The 18,556-nt window shown below is 41.3% G+C and overlaps 1 protein-coding gene and 1 pseudogene across 1 annotated transcript; one reads left to right on the forward strand and one right to left on the reverse strand.

The window, feature by feature from the left end:
- Positions 1-4,629: 4,629 nt before the first annotated feature.
- Positions 4,630-5,247, reverse strand: LOC137806823 (UPF0481 protein At3g47200-like; annotated as a pseudogene).
- Positions 5,248-10,414: 5,167 nt separating this feature from the next.
- Positions 10,415-13,968, forward strand: LOC137838424 (uncharacterized). Its single transcript, XM_090297775.1, has 2 exons — positions 10,415-12,917; positions 13,907-13,968. Exons 1-2 carry the CDS (start codon positions 10,415-10,417, stop codon positions 13,966-13,968), a joined length of 2,565 nt encoding a protein of 854 aa, XP_090153901.1.
- Positions 13,969-18,556: the final 4,588 nt, after the last annotated feature.

Raw genomic sequence — 18,556 nt, forward strand, 5'->3', positions numbered from 1 at the left:
CCAAAAATGTGTTTTTGGAAAATCCGGTTTGGGGTTTAATCCTCTAAACAAGAACAATGGGATTTCAAAGCCTTTTCAAAAGTGCTAGAAAAACAACCGATTGAAAGATCGAAACAACCGGTTGTTACATGCTTTTACTGCATGAAGAGAGGTCACTCAGTTAGATTCTGTAAAATTAGGAAATATTTTGTTCCTAAAGGTATTTTGAAATTGATTCCCAGAGGTTGTGAGGTTTCCAATGATAAAGCTGAATCAAAAGGACCCACATTTGTAAGGGGACCAAATCTTGTTGCTTGAATTTATTGTATTGTAGGGATACTAAGAGAAGCATGATGTTTTGAGTTATCTGATCAAGCTTTTGGAAGAAAAGAAGTGTGTCTTGGTTTTGATCAGAATGAAAGGGGCGATCTCGTAGTTCTTGGTCTGTGAAGACTCACAACATTAGGCTCAACAATAACACACATCTCACAAAACAACTCAAAAGCCTCATTCACCAACCTTGTCTTTCAAAGCCCATCCAAAATCGCATTATAAACCACAACATTAGGCTCCAAATTTCTCTCAACCATCTTCCTCAAACACTCCACAGCACCAGAAGTATCCGCAATTTTACACAGACCATTAACCAACTCCCCATAAGTTCGAAAATTGCACTGATACCTAAAGTTTCCATTTTTTCAACCAACCAAAGGGCACGATCCATATCCCCTTCAATTCAAAGGCCGTTAACGATGGTGTTAAGCGTCACCGGCGTGGGTTCCACGCCGATTTTGGTCATGACACCTAAAACGGCAAAATGTTGAGAGTGCACACGTTAGCACTTTCGCTTAGCGATTGGAAGCTTTTGATGAGGGAAATCGTCGTGGCATGGTGGTGCGATTTCCCGACGAGACCGAACAAGAGGTTGAAGTCTTGGACGCAGGGAAAGAGGCTTCAGGTTAGCATTCTGCGGAAGAAGTCGAAGGCAGCGGCGGCGGTGGCGGTGGTTTCGACGGCACAGATGATTTATATGATGATAGAGACATTTTAAGTTTAAAATTCGCCATGGTTCTTATTTTTGTCTATAAATAGTTTTATCGCATGAATTAAGGCAATTGCTTCCTGTACCCGATCAATTATGATCGGCACCCGACGAATTTTTAGAAATTCCATTGTGTCCTTCTCTTCTTCACTTTGAAAAATAGTGTATGGTGAGTTGCAGAAGGAACTTTATTTTCTTCGGGTGATGCTTTGAGATGCAGAAGGGGAGGTTTTACTGGGGTTGTGCTCAGATATCGTCTACAAAGCCTGGTTTTCGCATTTCAGATGCAGGCGTCCGGAAGTAGATATTTTACTCCAAATATGAAAATGCCCACAACTATATTCTGCACACAAATATCCAGAATCCATTCACACCCTTCCGAATGAAACCATCGCAGTCCACAACTACTACCTTCCGCGTCCAAACATCCGAAAGTGATTTAAACACTTCTAGATCAACGCAGCAAACAACTTGATTCCGCACAACAATATCCAGAAGTCACAAAATGATTTCCGCCTAAAAATGTTCGCAACGCAACGCACACGCATACCTTGTCTTCTCCGATGCCTTCTCCGATGCCTTCTCCGGTGCCTTCGTTCACTGTCGCAGATGATGCTCAAACCTTCGCATAACAGTGGACGACCTTCAAGCTTCTGGGTTCATCTTTGTTCAAGCCTTCGTTGTAAGTGCGAGAATGCGAACCACGGTGTTGGGTGCGAGAATGGCAGAGACGAAGTTGGGTGTGTGATTGGGTGCGAGAATGGCAGAGACTGAAGTTGAGTGTGTGATTGGGTGCACAAAACAATTAACCTAATTTCATTTTCATTAAGGGTACTTTGGTACTTTCACAAACGCAATTGGGTGTAGGTTAGGTTTGATTGGGTGTAGGGAGAATCACCCATGAATGAAAGGTATTTTTTTTAATTACCATCTTACGAGGTTTCACATTTTGAACCATCTTACTCTATTTTCCCTCTAAACGTTGTATTTTAGTTGTTAAATCTCTGGACTTACTTCTATTTGGTAAAAACTCTGTAACATTAAAAATTGATATATTAATTATAATATTAATAAATTGGAAAGACCACAAATTTAATCCTTATAAAATGTTACCCTTTCCAAAATAAAAATTATGAATATCTATCAATTTGGTCTTTAATTTAATATATTTACTAATATTAAAATATTAATCTAAAGAAATTTTTAAATATTACATAACATAATTTTATAATTTATAGGATTATTTTATAATTTATAGGATTATTTTAAAATTTATAGGAATTATTTTATATAATTTATTTATTATTCAATAAACTTTGCAAAGTGATGAATGTAAAACGGAAACTCAAAATTAAATATATACTTATAAAATGGTATTAATATACTGGGCCCATCCTTCAATTCTCTTGTCACTCAAAATTATTGTTATGGCATATCAAGAATAACAAGTATAAATATGAACCATATATGTGATTCATAAGGAATATCAAGAATATTTGATTGATAAGGATCTAATTTCAAAGATAAACATTCTAATAACAGAAAATAATTAGCTTAAGATTTTAGTTGTTTTTAAGAGTTAACAAACTAACTCTAAGGATTAACCAACTAACTTTTTTATTTAGCTTATTCCAACCGATCCCATATTGTTCTAACTAATAAAATAAGAATTAATTTGATAATTGAAAATTGTAAAACATATTATTGATGTACAATATTAAACAAAAGCGTACAGCTATTTGTACTGTAAACTTGAAAAGAAATATTCTAATAACAGAAAATAACTAGCTTAGGATTGTAATTGTTTTTAAGAGTTAACAAACTAACTCTTAGAGTTAACAAACTAATTTTTTTTATTTATCTTATTCCAACCTATCCCATATTTTTCTAATTAACATAATAGTAAACTTCTCTCAAAAGTTAAAAAATTGATGTTATCCTAACCAGAGAGATAATATCTCACCATCTAAGGTTGTTGAACTAAAGTTTTCTAATAAAGAATATCAAGAATATTTGAGTGATAAGAAATTAATTTGATAATTGGAACTGTAAAACTGTATATTATTGATGTATAATATTGAACAAAAGTGTACAACTATTTATACTGTCAAACTAGAATGAAAATGGACTTAAAATAGTTGTTTTTTTTAACAAAATAAGAAACAACCAAAACTAAAATTATACAAAAATAAAATAGAGAATAAATTAAGTGTAAACTTTGATATAAAATGAAGAGATATTGGTGATGTTATATTTTTTTAAAAATGTATTCATCTTGAGTAGTAAGAAAGATACGTGTAACACCTCAAAAATACATCTAACTAATACAATACAAATCCTGCATATTTATATACAAGTTTAGAGTTTTCCAAAATTTTCCTAATATATGATTAAAATTTATATAATACAAATATTTACAATATAAGGTTGAAAAAAAAATTATTGTAAGAAAATCAAAAGGAATTGGTGGTATAGTTCATAACAATATGATTTTTTTTTAAATCTCATTTGTTTTTTTTTTTTTTTTTGGTTTATGATGATAAACACATTTTAAGTTTTAAATTAGCCATGGTTCTTACTTTTGTCTATAAATAGTTTTACGCATGAATGAAAGGTATTTTTTTTTAGTTCTTTTATATTTTATTTTTTCATTTTTATAAGTGTGAGAAAAATCAAAATTATTTTTGTAAATTTAAAATATTTTAAATTGTATAATTTATAAATTTATTTTGATTTTACAATTGAAAATTAAAAAATATATTATAGATTATCCTAGATCTCAACCGATTTTAAGATTTTAATTGTTTTTAAGAGTTAACAAACTAACTCTAAGAGATAACAAACTAACTTTTTTATTTAACAGAATAGTAAACTTCTCTCCAAAGTTAAAAATTCGATGATATCCTAAAAAGAGAGCTAATATATCTTACAATGAATATATAATGAATATGAGGTTGTTGAACTAAAGTTTTCTAATAAGGAATATCAAGAATATTTTATTCATAATAAATTAATTTGATAATTGGAAATTGTAAAACTATATATTATTGAGGTACATTATTGAACAAAAGTGTACAACTATTTGTATTGTCAAACTAGAATTGAAAAGATAAACATTCTTATAACATTCTAATAACAAAAATAAGTAGCTTAGTATTTTAATTGTTTTTAAGAGTTAACAAATTAAGAAATTAACTTTTTTTTATTTAGCTTATTCCAACATATCCATATTGTTCTAATTAACTGAATAGGAATTAATTTGATAATTGGAAATGGTAAAATTGTATATTATTGATGTACAATATTGAACAAAAGTGTACAACTATTTGTACGGTACAACCAATACCTTCACATCTTCTTAAAAGTTAATGAGAAAATTTAGAATCCTTAGATATTGACTAATAATGTTTGTATGTTGAATGTGACAATGCTCAAATGCCACTATATTTTTTAAGAATATTTATGTGTAGTTATTCATATTCAAGATGGGCAGTATAAACTTACCATCTGAAATAGGTTAAGTCAAGTAAGTCTTTATTATCTATCTTTGATAGTTGGCTTACCTTTTCATTCATTTGGTGTTCCAACTTGAAGGTTTGATGATGATATTAGATAAATCTTAAAAGATCTGTGAAGTGCATTGGACAAAAGGTACCAATTTCAAGATTCCTAAAATAGTTGAAACAAATATCAAGAAAGGAGGGAATAGTAGATTCAGTTTTGTGAGGTTGTAAAATTATTCAAGAACAAAAAATGGGAGTTGATTTTCTAGTAGTATCAAGTCATTCTGAATATCCCTTAGCATCCATTGTTTTGTCAACAAAGGATCTCTTCCCTCCACATCATATGTATGCAGTCTTAGAAAAAGCTCAATTATGATGCAATCATGTTTAAGAAATCATCTCTATTATATTTAATAGGATCTGCATAACAAAATCGAATATCTTCTTCCATCTCTTTCATTTTGACAACAAATTCTCTCATACCTAGATGTGTTCGATTTAGAAATCCCTTTGAGATATTTGGGTTTATTCTCTTCCATTGTCTCAAAAATGTTGTCTACTTTGTGATGATAAGGGCCAATAGAAACAATTTGAGGGGTAGACTTTGGGGTTATTTTCAAGAATTCTTGGTGGTATCCTATAAATGCATTGCTTATGGAAACCATCCTCTTCAAGAGGTTTCACATTTTGAACCATCTTACTCCATTTTCTCTCTAAAAGTTGTATTTTAGTTGTAACATTAAAAATTGATATATTAATTATAATATTAATAAATTGGAAAGATCACAAATTTAATTCTTATAAATTGTTACCCTTTCCCAAATAAAATGGTATTAGTATACTTACAATGTGGGCCATCCTTGAATTCTTTTCCATAAAAAAAAATAAGTGATAGACGAGCATTAATTGTTGTTATGGCAGAAAAGTATATATATGAATAATAGACATGATTCTCTTTCTTAATGTCTGCTTATACGAGTGATATGTCTTTATTTTGATGCTCTTTATTCTTCCTTGTAAGTCAATGTAAATGCAATTTAAGTTGGACACTCAACTTTGTTAAGACGATCCTGTTGGGAATTAATTTGATAATTGGAAATTGTAAAACTGTATATTATTGATGTACAATATTGAACAAAAGTGTACAACTATTTATACTGTCAAACTAGAATGAAAAGAGAAACATTCTAATAACAAAAAATAACTAGCTTAAGATTTTAATTGTTTTTAAGAGTTAACAAACCAATTAACAAACTAATTTTTTTTATTGAACTTATTCCAACAGATCCCATATTGTTCTAATTAATAGAATAGTAAACTTCTCTCAAAAGTTAAAAATTTGATATCCTAACAAGAGAGCAAATATCTCACAATCTTGTGTACAACTATTTGTATTGTCTAACTAGAATGAAAAGATAAACATTCTAATAACATAAAATAACTAGCTTAGGTTTTAATTGTTTTTAAGAGTTAACAAACTAACTCTAAGAGTTAAGAAACTAATTTTTAATTTAACTTATTCCAGCATATCCTATTGTTCTAATTAATAGAATAGTAAACTTTTTTCAAACGTTACAAATCTGATGATATCCTAACAAGAAAGCAAATATCTCACACTCTGAGGTTATTAAACTAAAGTTTTCTAATAAGGAATATTAAGAATATTTGATTAATAAGGAATTAATTTCATACTTGCAAATTGTAAAACAGTATATTATTGATGTACAATATTGAACAAAAGTGTACAATTATTTGTATTGTCAAACTAAATAAAAAGATAAACCTAACAGAAAATAATTAGCTTAGGATTTTAATTGTTTTTAAGAGTTAACAAACTAACTCTAAGAGTTAACCAACAAACTTTTTTATTTAGCTTATTACAACAGATCCTGTATTGTTCTAATTAACAGAATAGGAATTAATTTGATAATTGAAAACTGTAAAACTGTATATTATTGATGTACAATATTGAACAAAATGTAAACTAGAATGAAAAGAGAAACATTCTAATAACAGAAAATAACTACGTTTTTTAAGAGTTAACAAATTAACTCTTAGAGTTAACAAACTAACTTTTTATTTAGGTAATTCCAACCTATCCCATATTGTTCTAATTAACATAATAGTAAACTTCTCTCAAAAAGTTAAAAATTTGATGATATCCTAACAAGAGAGATAATATTACATCATTTGAGGTTGTTGAACTAAAGTTTTCTAATAAAGAATATCAGTAATATTTGACTGATCAGAAATTAATTTGATAATTGGAAACTGTAAAACTGTATAACAAAAGTGTACAAGTATTTATACTGTAAAACTAGAATGAAAAGAGACTTAAGTAGTTGTTGTTTTTAACAAAATAAGAAACAATCAAAACTAAAATTATACAAAAAAAAAAAAAAGAATAAATTAAGTGTAAACTTTAATATAAAATGAAGAAATATTGATGGTGTTATATTAGCCGTAAGAAAGATATGTGTAACACCTTAAAAATAAATCTAACTATTAGAACACAAATCCTACATATTTATATATAAGTTTAGAGTTTTTCAAAAACGTTTCTAATATATGATTAAAATTTATAGAAATACAAATATTTATAATATAAGGTTGAAAAAAATATTATTGTAAGAAAATTAAAAGAAATTATTGGGATAGTTACATAACAAATGATTTTTTAAAGTCTCCATCACTATATTCTAAACGCGTAATAATACGTAATAATATTCCTATTAATTCAGTTGGTGGTCAAATTCAGCTGGTGATGACGCAATCTCATTTTAAGATTTTTACTGATTCAATTTCGCATTAAAATTACTAATATTTCAATACTTTAAGTCAATGTAAAAGCTGGACACTCAACTCTAACTAACAGAACAGTTAACTTCTCTAAGAATTTAAAAAAATTTGATGATATGGTTGTTGAACGTGTTTTCTGATAAGGAAAACATCTTATCTACACAAGTTTCACAATCTTTTTATGATTTGCACTAAAAACAAAATGAAAGATTTAAGATTCATTTGATATTCATTTAATAATGTATCACTGAGACCCTATAATTACAATAGTTGAAGCATGTGTGCATTTATGAGCATCTATTAATTGAAAAAGAAAACATTATGGTAAGAAAATCAAAAGGGTGGTGGCATAGTTACATAAGAAACATGTTTTTTTTTTTAAATCTCATGTTATCTTTTTTGCATTTATCTTATGATGATAGAGTCTAAGTTTAAAATTCGCATGGTTCTCATTCTATGTTCTAAGTTTAATTCTAAAGTATTTCTTTTAGTTCTTTTATACTTGATTTTTGCATTTTTATAAGTGTGAGAAAAATCAAAATTATTTTCGTAAGTTTAAAATATTTTAAATTGTATAATTTATAAATTTATTTTGATTTTATAATTTAAAATTAAAAATATATATTATAGATTTTACAGTATAAAAATAATTGGAGAAAGCCGTATGAAATTGCATAAAAGAATATTTTTATATGTGTCAAAATATATGAAGAGTCTGGGATAAAGCATAAAGGTGCAAAAATAAATTGTTTATAGTGAATACTATGTAACCTTATGTTCTTCTCTCACTGTTCTTGCTTTCATTGATTCATTGTTAGCGTGGTTCTTCACCTTTCGCAAATCTAGGGTTTTCCTTCGCCATCTTCCACCAATAGTATTAAAAATTATATCTCTCTATGTAACATTTTTTTATAATATATAAAGTTAAAACTAATTAATGTATATATATATATATATTTTGTATGAAAAAATAATAAAAAAAGTGTTGTATGCAAATAATAAAACATCAAGTTAATTAATAATTTTAATAAGTAAATCAATTTTAGTTTTATTATAAAAACTTAAAGTTCTGTGATTTAAAAAATAATGTTTTTTTGTCAAAAGTTTAGTTAGCTCTGTGAACCAACCCAAAGTCAGGGTAAATGATACTGAAGTTTCGCAAATCAAGTTTGGCATTTTCTTCTTGCACTTAATAACTTCTTTCTGCACCTTCATAATTCTAAAATAACCCTTTTGTAAAAAGTGCTGGGTTTATTTTTTTTCATTTTGTTAATTGCAAATTCGTAGAGTTTTAAAACTCTAAAATTGAAAATATAAAATTATATTATAAATCTTAGAATTAGGATATAATTGGTAAAAATGGGATGAAGAATAGCCGTTATGATATTGGACAAGTTGAATATTTTCTTCCTTGCACTTTCATAATTTCTTTTCGCACCTCAGTAATTCTTTTCAGATAGGAGAGGTTGGAGAGGGTGAAGGCGCAGAAGCGAAGGAGCTTAAAGGCGTAGAAGTGGGTGTGTGCGTGGCCCAGAGTGGTAAAGTTGCTTCTGGTGGTTCACATGATTGCACTTGCTCAGTGTTTCCAACACATGTTCTTTCAGGTTTCGCTTCATTTGCTTTTTTCTTTTCTAAGACCAAGAACGTCAAATTCTTATAAAACACCAGTTGGTCACGCCGTTTCATCAACAGCAATCTCATTTTAATATTTTTACAATTTCATTCGATTTCACATATTAATTATTAAAATTATCAATATTTTAAAATATTATTAAAAGTATCTAAATTGTTACTTTAGTATCTAAATTGGAATTTTTAAAAATACTTTTGTAAACTAAAAGAATAATAAGTAATTAAGTTAAGTCTTAGTAAATTATCACTAAGTAATGAAGTTCCAAATTTAAAATGATCTGGATAAGGATTGAGAATTTTATGCAGGTTTACAAGTATGTGTATTATTTGGTATAAGTAATAAATCAATGGGTTTAAATAGATAATGGAAATTAGATAGTTAATTTTTTGCTTTAACTAAACTTTTAGTTAGTTTAAAAAAAATGGAATGAGAATAATAAATGAGTGGGGCTATGATAAATTAATTGGGTATGAGGTTAAACAAAACCTACTCTTATATTAAAATCTTAACAAATAAGGGAATGTAAATAGAAATTTGAAAATTTCCTTCCTTTACATATTTTCAAATTATCTTCTTTTACATTTCTTTTGCATCTTTTAAAATTATAATCTAAATATTTTTTTTATTTTCTTTGATAATTTTTAAATATAGAATCTAACACGATCCTAAATAGGTTGTGTACCGGTACGGAGGAGAGATCGGGACCCACCCGGCTGCCCGATGCCGTGTCAGCCTGACCGAGACCATGAGAACCTGGCCGAAACCTTTTAAGACTTGGCCGAACGGCCGGAGCAGAAACCTTTGAAGACTTGGCCGAACGGCCGGAGCAGAAACCTTTGAAGACTTGTGCCGAGAGGCCGAAGCCTTTGAAGACTTGTGCCGAGAGGCCGAAGCCTTTGAAGACTTATGCTGAGAGGCCGAGGCCTTAGAAGGCTTGGCCGAAACCGCCAAAGACCACAGGGATTTGGCCGATGGCTGACCCGCACCGTGGGAATTTGGCCGATGGCCGAACCCCATTACAACTAACGCTCAGACCGAGATCAGTGAAGCTAATCCATCATCAAGAATTAGGTAATGCAACCCTAAGCGGTATCCACCTCGATAAACGGGCCCAACAAGGTAGGCCCACTAGAATAATATAAATAGCATGCATTTCAAGGAGTAAGGTATGTCATTATTACTGTTCACCTACCTGAGAGCTAACCACCCGCTTTACTGACTTGAGCGTCGGAGTGCCTTCGCAGGTACCCCCACCATCCGGTGTTCACCCGACGACCGAGTCCCGAGTGCCGAAAGATAAGCAGAAGGAAGAGAAGGATCCCAGTTCATCACTCAACCACCTGCCCGACCGAAGGAAGGAGAAGAAGACTTCAACAGTTCTCTAGGTCCCATCTCCCTAGCAGGAACAATTGGCGCCCACCGTGGGGCCGAGGGAAACTAGCTGAAGGAAAAAAGTAGATGGTTTCGACAAGAAGCATGGAAAGAATGACTGAAGCCGACCAGACAATGCTGCTGCTGTCTCTCCAGAGGGAAATGGCCGAGATGCGAAGAAAAGCCGAGGAGGCCGCTCAGAAAAATGAGCAAGAGCTGCAGGTTCTCCGCAGGGAGAACGAAGATATGAGAAAGAAGCTGGGGGAGGGAGGACCTTCTGTCATACCGACGAACGTGGTTGGCAAGTCCTACACCTCTCCCCCCAACCCGGATGTGGCCGAGGGGACGAGAGGCCGACCCCCTCCCCGCGAGACTGAAACGGGCGACGAGTCGTGCCTAATCAGGTCCACCCGGACGACCCTAACGGCCGACCCGAACCGTCGTCATCCCTTTACAAACAACATCATCGAAGTCCCACTTCCTGAGAAGTGGAAGGATTTCAACCGAGACCGATACGACGGGTCGACCGACCCGGACGAGCATATGGACGCCTACACCACCCATATGAGTCTCTACACCTCGGACGACGCCGTCTTGTGCCGAGTGTTCCCCACATCCTTGAAGGGTGCAGCCCTTAGTTGGTTCACCAAGCTCTCACCCAACTCCATAGATAGCTTTGCCACGCTCATCGCAAAGTTCGAAACACAGTTTGCGACCAGCCGGCCGCACCACCTGACCTCAATCGCCCTGGTAGGCATCCGCCAGGAGAAAGGAGAGTCGCTGAGAACCTTCGTAGATAGGTTCAGCAAAGTGGCAATGAGCATCCGAAATCTGAGTCCGGATGTCGCCATGCACCACATGCTGACGGCCCTGCGCCCGGGGCCCTTTGCCGACAACCTATGCATGCAGCCGGCCGACAGCCTGGCGAAGCTGAGAAAGAGAGCCGCTAAGTACATGCAGCTGGAGGAGCTAAGAGAGTTTCGCAACCAGGCCCGTGCCGAGGCCGGTGGAGAGAGGAAGGAAGGAAAAGACCGACAGGCTCGGCCGATACAGAGAACGGACCGGCGCCGGGAGAACCGAGACCGACGAATCCGTTTCTCGAGGTATACACCCCTAACGGCCGAGCGGGGAAGGATTCTGGACGAAGCCCTTAACGCCGAGCTGATCCCTCCCCCAAGGAAGGTGGCCAGCCCAAATAACGCCGACCGGAGGAAGCAGTGTCGGTACCACCAGAACACCGGACACTCAACCGACGAGTGTCAGGCCCTTAAGGACAAGATAGAGGAACTTATCCAGGCTGGGCATCTCCGCCGGTTCGTCAGGAATGGCCGAGACCCACCGGGCCGGACGGATCCTCCCAGGCGGACGAGGTCACCTCAGCGCGGCCGAGAAAACCAAAACAACAGAGGCGACCGACAACCCGCAAGGGCCGACCCCCCTCGAAGGGACGACCCCTCAAGGGAGGGCGATAGGAGAGGTAACCGAGAGGTTATCAACACCATAGCCGGCGGTTTCGCCGGGGGAGGAAGCACAAACAACGCCCGGAAGAAGCACCTCCGGGCGGTACACCAGGTAAACGCCGTGGCGTTCCGACCAAGGATGCCACCCATCACGTTCACGGACGAAGACTTTAAAGGCGTGGACTACCGCCAGCAAGACGACCCGATGGTGATAGCGGTCGACATAGATCGATTCACCATAAGGAAGACCCTCGTGGACCAAGGAAGTTCGGTAGATATCCTCTACTGGAAAACTTTCAAGGCCATGAGAATGACCGAGGCCGAGATGATGCCATACGACGACCACGTGGTAGGATTTTCGGGCGAAAGGGTGGGTACCAAGGGGTATATCGACTTGTACACCACCTTCGGAGAGGGGAAGAACACCAGGACCATCAAAATTCGGTACCTGGTCATCGACGCCAACACCTCCTACAACATCCTCCTCGGCCGACCATCCATCAACCGGCTGATGGCCATAGTATCAACCCCTCATCTCGCAATGAAATTCCCTTCGAAGACAGGAGACATTCTCACGGTCCACGTGGACCAGAAAGAAGCACGGGAATGCTACGCCGAGAGCCTCCGGGTGGAGCCTCTAAGGGCAGACACCTCTCCCCTTCGGGCGAGAAAGTCCTCCCGAAAGGACCGCTCCCCCAGGAAGGACCGGCCCAGGGAGACCCGGCCAACCGTGGCACTAGTAGACCTTGATCCCCGGGCAACCGAGGACAGGCTAGAGGCAAGAGAGGAGCTGAGGAGAGTCCCCCTCCTCGACGAAGAGCACAGCACGGCTGTAGGGACAGCCTTGGCGGCGGCCGAGGCCGAGGTCATGCACGCCGCGCTAAAAAAGAATGTCGACATGTTCGCATGGACGCCGGCCGACATGCCGGGAGTAAGTCCGGATGTCATCACCCATCGGCTGTCCATATTTAAGGAAGCCCGTCCGATCTCCCAAAAGAAGAGGGACTTGGGCGACGAAAAACGACTCGCGGCGAAGGAGGAGGCCGGCAAGCTCCTGTCGGCCGGATTCATAAGGGAGGCCCGATACACGACATGGCTGGCCAACGTCGTCATGGTTACCAAGCCTAACGGTAACTGGAGGATGTGCGTCGACTACAGAAACATCAACAGCGCATGCCCGAAGGATACCTACCCCCTCCCGAACATTGACCGACTGGTGGATGGGGCGGCCGGCCACAAAATTATGAGCTTCCTGGACGCTTACTCTGGCTATAACCAGATAAGCATGCACCCGCGGGACAAGGAGAAGACGGCCTTCATGACGGCCGATGCCAACTACTACTACGAGGTCATGCCGTTCGGCCTCAAGAACGCCGGGGCAACCTACCAGCGCCTCATGGACAAAATTTTCAAGGGTCTAATAGGCCGGGCGGTAGAAGTCTATGTGGACGACATAGTCGTGAAGTCCGACTCGTTCGAGCAACATCTGAAGGATCTGGACGAGGTCTTCAAGGCCCTAAGGGGGGTCAACATGAAACTCAACCCCGAAAAATGTACTTTCGGGGTGGAGGGAGGAAAGTTCCTAGGCTTCATGCTCACCCACCGAGGGATAGAGGCCAACCCCGACAAATGTCAGGCCATACTCAGCATGAGAAGCCCGAACACCGTGAAGGAGGTACAACAACTCCTTGGGCGGCTGACCACCCTCTCTCGATTTGTCCCCCGCCTGGCCAAGAGGACGAGGCCGATCGTTCAGTTGCTCCGTAAAGGCAAAAAATTCGTCTGGGACGACCAATGCGAGGAAATCTTCAAAAAATTCAAAGAGTTCCTCACATCTCCGGCCGTCATCCAGAAGCCGAGACCCGACGTCCCAATCCTCGTATATCCAGCAGTCTCGGAAGAAGCAGTCAGCGCTGCCCTAGTGTAGGAGGCCGAGGGCGAGGAGCGACCCATATACTTTGTCAGCCGAACCCTCCATTCGGCCGAGACCCGATATCAGATGATTGAGAAGGTGGCTCTCGCACTCGTCCTCACGGCAAGACGGATGCGCCCCTACTTCCAAAATCACTCCATAACGGTAAGAACCGACTACCCTATTTTCAAAATTTTATCTAAACAGGACCTTGCAGGGAGGATGATAGGATGGTCGGTCGAACTCTCCGAGTTCGACATACGTTATGAGCCGAGGGGCGCCATCAAGTCTCAATGCTTGGCCGACTTCTCGGCCGAGCTGACACCACTGCCCACCCTCTCGGACGGTTGGACTCTCTACGTGGACGGCTCATCAAATAAAACAGCCTGTGGAGCGGGAGTCGTCCTGGAAGGGCCGGGCGACCTCCTCCTGGAACAAGCCCTCCAGTTCGGATTTCGGGCGACCAACAATCAGGTCGAGTACGAGGCCTTGCTGGCCGGGCTGAACCTAGCTTACGACATGGGAGCGCGCGAGGTTACATGCAAAAGCGACTCCCAGGTGATGGTCGGCCAAGTCAACGGAGATTTCGAGGTTAAAGAGCCTTTGCTGCAGCGGTACTACCACGCGGCCAAAAACAGTATCGCCCGCTTCAACAAAGCGCCCTTGCAACACATACCGAGGGAGGACAACAAAAGGGCCGACATCCTGTCCAAGCTCTCGATCACCAAAAAGAAGAGCCACCAGAGGTCAGTCATACAAATATGGCTGAGACACCCTAGTGTGACGGAGGCCGAGGCCGAGTGTCTGGCTATCGAAGAAGAAGAGGCCGACGCCGAAAACTGGATGACACCCGTCATCCAATATCTAACGGTCGGCACATGCAAGGCCGGCCAAGAGAAGGCGATGAAGCAGCAATGCGCCCGGTACATCATGATTAACGAAGATTTGTATCGGAGAGGCTACTCGACCCCCCTGCTAAAATGCATCACCAACAAAAGGGCCGAGTACATCCTGGCCGAGATCCATGAAGGAATCTGCGGAAATCACGCCGGGACGAGGACGATGGCCGCCAAAGTTTTGAGGGCCGGCTACTACTGGCCGACCATGCAAGGCGACTGTGCCGAATATGTGAAGAAATGCGCCAAGTGCCAAGAGTTCGGCCCCCTCCACCACACCAGGCCGGAAGAACTGCATAGCATCATCTCCCCATGGCCGTTCGCCATGTGGGGGATGGACATTATCGGGCCATTCTCCCTAGGGAAGGGGCAGACCAAATTCCTCCTGGTGGGAGTCGACTACTTCACCAAATGGATCGAGGCCGAGCCCCTCGCCTCCATCTCGGCGAAGAATGTACAAAACTTCGTATGGAGGAGCATAGTTTGCCGATTCGGCGTCCCACACACAATAGTAACTGACAATGGCCGACAGTTCATCGACCGAGGCCTACAATCCTTCTATGACGACCTGGGCATCAAGTCCGTCACAGCCTCGGTGGAACACCCACAAACCAATGGGCAGGCCGAGGCCGCCAACAAGGTCATACTCAACGAGCTGAAGAAGCGTCTGGGCAAAGCAAAGGGCCGATGGACCGAGGAGTTGATCGAGGTACTTTGGGCGTACAGGTGCACTCCCCAAACTACCACACAAGAAACGCCCTACAACCTGACATACGGAACCGAGGCCATGATCCCGGTAGAGGTGGCCGAGCCCACCATACGACGGCAGATGTTCGATCTCACCCTAAACGAGGAAAGCCTAGCGGTCAACCTTGACTTGGTAAGTGAGCTTCGTGACAAAAGCAAGATTCGGGAGGCTGCCTGCAAAGCCCGGGCGACCAGACGGTACAACACCAAAGTCCGGCCGAGAGGTTTCCAGAAGGGCGATCTTGTCTGGAGAATGCGCAGCGACGCAAGAAAAAATGAAGGGAAGTTCTCATCCAACTGGGAGGGACCCTTCCGAGTTCGAGAAGTTGCGCAGGGAGGGGCTTATCATTTAGAATGGCTGTCAGGAAAAATTGTACCGAGGACGTGGAATGCCACGCACCTCAAGTTCTATTACAGCTAAAATCAATAAAATCACGCACTCTTTCCTCACCCAACCAGGGAGGTTTTAACGAGGCGTTTTCATCAAAAGTGTTGCAAATATCCTACCGAAAGTATTGGCCGAACGCCCACTTGCTCGATTAACATCGCAAGTGCCGGCCCGCCGACCGCCCGCTCGCTCGATTAACATCGCGAGTGCCGGCCCACCGACTGCCCACTTGCTCGATTAACATCGCAAGTGCCGGCCTACCGAACGCCCTCTTGCTCGATTAACATCGCAAGTGCCGGCCTTCCGAACGCCCTCTCGCTCGATTAACATCGCGAGTGCCGGCCCACCGGCTGCCCACTTGCTCGATTAAAATCGCGAGTGCCGGCCCGCCGACCGCCCGCTCGCTCGATTAACATCGCGAGTGCCGGCCCACCGACTGCCCTCTTGCTCGATTAACATCGCAAGTGCCGGCCTTCCGAACGCCCTCTCGCTCGATTAACATCGCGAGTGCCGGCCCACCGGCTGCCCACTTGCTCGATTAACATCGCGAGTGCCGGCCCGCCGACCGCCCGCTCGCTCGATTAACATCGCGAGTGCCGGCCCACCGACTGCCCTCTTGCTCGATTAACATCGCAAGTGCCGGCCTACCGAACGCCCTCTTGCTCGATTAACATCGCAAGTGCCGGCACGCCCACATTTTCAGTTGCTCGAATTTTACATTCGCAATTAAATGGCCGGCCGCCCATATTTTTACTTGCTCGAATTTTACACTCGCAATTAAATGGCCGGCCGCCCATATTTTTACTTGCTCGAATTTTACACTCGCAATTAAATGGCCGGCCGCCCATATTTTTACTTGCTCGAATTTTACATTCGCAATTAAATGGCCGGCCGCCAACATTTTCAGTTGCTCGAATTTTACATTCGCAATTAAATGGCCGGCCGCCAACATTTTCAGTTGCTCGAATTTTACATTCGCAATTAAATGGCCGATCGCCCACATTTTCAGTTGCTCGAATTTTACATTCGCAATTAAATGGCCGGCCGCCCATATTTTTACTTGCTCGAATTTTACACTCGCAATTAAATGGCCGGCCGCCCATATTTTTACTTGCTCGAATTTTACATTCGCAATTAAATGGCCGGCCGCCCACATTTCCAGTTGCTCGAATTTTACATTCGCAATTAAATGGTCGGCCGCCCTTATTTTTACTTGCTCGAATTTTACATTCGCAATTAAATGGCCGGCCGCCAACATTTTCAGTTGCTCGAATTTTACGTTCACAATTAAATGGCCGATCGGCGGTAATTTTATTTGCTCAAGTTATACGTTCACACTTAAATGGCCGGTCGCCCACATTTTCAGTTGCTCGAATTTTACATTCGCAATTAAATGACCGATCGGCGGTAATTTTATTTGCTCAAGTTATACGTTCGCACTTAAATGGCCGGCCGCCCACATTTTTACTTGCTCGAGTTACACGTTCGCAATTAAATGGCCAGTCGCCCATATTTTTAGAAGACCGATTGAGTAACTTGTCAATTCTCACACCAAAATGATGAAAGGAAAACGGGACGACACATTAATAAACAAACATATTAGGCGATACATCAAAAAACCAAAGCAAAAGAGGCCACACCCCGGCCTCGGAAGAAATCAAAAGAGCAAGAAAAGGCCACACCCCGGCTAAGGGAAAACCTACTCCTGAACCTCTGTGCACTCCCCCTCCTCGGCCTCAACCCCCTCGACCCGAGCCACGGCCTCCCCTTCATTGGTCCCGGCCGCCGAAGCCTCCTGCGCCGACAAAGCCCCCACCTCAGCACTCGGAACCAGCCGGCCCTGGTAAACCTCATAGTCCATGTTAAATGAACCAGTGGCCGGCGGCCCTCCATAAAGCACATGAGCCTGGCGCACCGCCCGGTCGAAGCATTGCTGGAGCAACTCCTCCGACTCCTCATAATTTTGGTCGAGCTCAGCCTCGACCTGCTCCTTTGCGGTTTGGAGGGCGGCCAACTTAGAGGCCGAAGATGAGAGCTTCTCCTCGGCCATCTTCTTCACCTCGACGACTTCGGCCGCCGCCCTTCGGGCCTCCTCCTTGGCCGAAGCCAAAAGCTGCCTCGCCTGAGCGGCATCCTTCGCGGCAAGCTCTCTCTCAGCAGCCTCCCGGGCAGCATTGGCCGAAAGTTCAGCATTAGCAGCCAAGGACCGCTGCAAATCCTCACGAGCCTCGGCCAGCTCCTGCTCCAACCGAGTCACCTCCTCGGCATGCCGGTCGTGGCCTTCAACCCCGTGCTCAACGAGGACGATTGACCGGCACATAAGTTCTAGGCCGCTCCTCACCAAGTCAATGGGGGGGACCGACCGGAGCGACTCCCGAGTCCCCTCGGGGAGAGCCACGCGAACTCTTCGCATGAACCTGTGATTCCCCCCAAGCAGATCCAGGGCCGAGGACGAAGACCGGTGGCCTCCAGCTTGATGCCCAGACGCCTGCTCCACGCGCCGAGGGGACAAAGGGATCGCCTCGACAACCTCACGGGGAGGAGGCGGTGTCGGCAGAGAGCCGGGGGAACGATGGGTGGTAGCAATGTTACCTCCATCCCTCGGTCTCTTCTTGGACTTATGGGAGGGACCAGCCTCGCCCCTTCCAGCACCATGGGCGGTCGAGGGAATAACATCAATACTCTGACGTCCCTTTCGGGCAGCCGCCCTCTCCCGATACTTGTCGAGGACGCTGACGCCGGCCGGTTTCTCCTGAGCCATCGTAGCTGCAAACCAAAACAGTTAGAACAACATAAATAAAAAACACCGACCGACACAACAAAGGA

Source organism: Phaseolus vulgaris, chromosome 11 (genome assembly GCF_051622355.1).
Source record: "Phaseolus vulgaris cultivar YP4 chromosome 11, ASM5162235v1, whole genome shotgun sequence".
NCBI lineage: Eukaryota > Viridiplantae > Streptophyta > Magnoliopsida > Fabales > Fabaceae > Phaseolus > Phaseolus vulgaris.